We start from the raw sequence: 1,547 nt of genomic DNA on the forward strand, positions 1-1,547 counted from the left end.
CAGACAGACACACACACACACACACACACACACAGTTAGACAGACACAAACAGACAGACAGACAGACAGACAGACAGACAGACAGACACACACGTAGACAGACCCGTCTCCAGGCTCTGGTGTGAGTGCAGCAGATCCCAGCTCTCTCTGGCCGTACGGAAGTGCTCTAAAGTCTCGGCCCAACCCGGCATCTCTGCTTTATTCACCACAATGTGCCGCCCTCTGCCTTTGGCCAACATGTCCTCATCATCAGAGCTCTACACACACACACACAGCAGTCACATTCACCACATGCATTTGCATATGCTGATGTAATAATAATAATAATAATAACACATGAGACACACCATGGTTTTCTCCCGTCCGTCGGCCAGCTTGCGTTTCTTGTGTGTGTGCTTTCGCTCCACTTCTACATCAGTGTAGACACTGGACAGATCCTCCAGCAGAACCCACGGACACGAGCTCAGAGACGCGTGACCTGACAACACACACAAACACAAACACGAGTTATTTACTTACATTATAAAAATTAAACAAATCAATAAAGAAATGTCACTATAATACTATTGAACAGTATTTCATAATAATAAAATAATGTTTAATTTTTATAAAAATGAATATTAAATAATTAAGTACTAAAATTACTAACAGGATATAAACCAAATCTAAACCTGAACTAAAACTGAAATAAAAATAATTTAATTTAAATACACTGGTGGTGGTTAAGGAGAGACCCCTTCATATGATTGTAAAGTGCTTTGGGTGTTCAGCAATATACAATAAAGCACTAAATAAATGCCTCATTCATTCATTCATTAAACAGTAATATAAAATAACAAATATTAATAAAAATGACAAAAGCACATAACAGAATTACACAAAAAGTACATAACAGAATTACAAAAAAAAACTAAACTAAAATTAAACTGAATACAAAAATCCAATTTGAAAATAAAAGCATATTTAAAAGCATTATATATATATTACTAAAATATCATATATGTCTCTGCGAACACAGTAAGGCAAAAAAAGCAAAAAATTAGGGGAAAAATTTACATAATTAGCTGAAAAGTAGATGCACTTTATAAGATTCCACGTTACTTTTCCTCCTTTAAATAAATGAAAATTTATTTTATTTATTTTAAATAAATTCAAATAAACAAATATTAAATAACAGTGATATTTTCAACAAAATATTTCAACAAAATGTAACAAAAAATAGATAATTTAAATAATTAGCTGAAAAGTAGATGCACTTTATAAGATTCCACGTTAGTTTTCCTCCTTTAAATAAATGAAAATGTATTTTATTTATTTTAAATAAATTCAAATAAACAAATATTAAATAACAGTGATATTTTCAACAAAATATTTCAACAAAATGTAACAAAAAATAGATGCCTGTCTATCAATTTGTGTCCAGATTTGTTTATTCAAATGGGGACATTGCATAGACTTTAATTGTGTTTATATACAGCTGGTTATAAACAAACACACACACACACACACACACACACACACACACAAACAAACAAACAAACACACAC

General features: G+C 31.9%; 1 protein-coding gene across 1 annotated transcript in view; it reads right to left on the minus strand.

Annotated features, from left to right (window-relative positions):
* The window catches only part of ints10 (integrator complex subunit 10), a 14,511-nt gene that overhangs the window by 9,079 nt on the left and 3,885 nt on the right, over positions 1-1,547 (minus strand). Inside the window, exons 5-6 of the mRNA XM_016257871.1 lie at positions 348-478; positions 104-257 (exon numbers count right to left, since the gene is read on the minus strand). Coding sequence (XP_016113357.1) covers positions 104-257; positions 348-478 — 285 coding nt within the window. The remainder of the gene's footprint in view (positions 1-103; positions 258-347; positions 479-1,547) is intronic.

Source organism: Sinocyclocheilus grahami, unplaced genomic scaffold, assembly GCF_001515645.1.
Source record: "Sinocyclocheilus grahami isolate Dianchi unplaced genomic scaffold, SAMN03320097.WGS_v1.1 scaffold1612.1, whole genome shotgun sequence".
Lineage (NCBI taxonomy): Eukaryota > Metazoa > Chordata > Actinopteri > Cypriniformes > Cyprinidae > Sinocyclocheilus > Sinocyclocheilus grahami.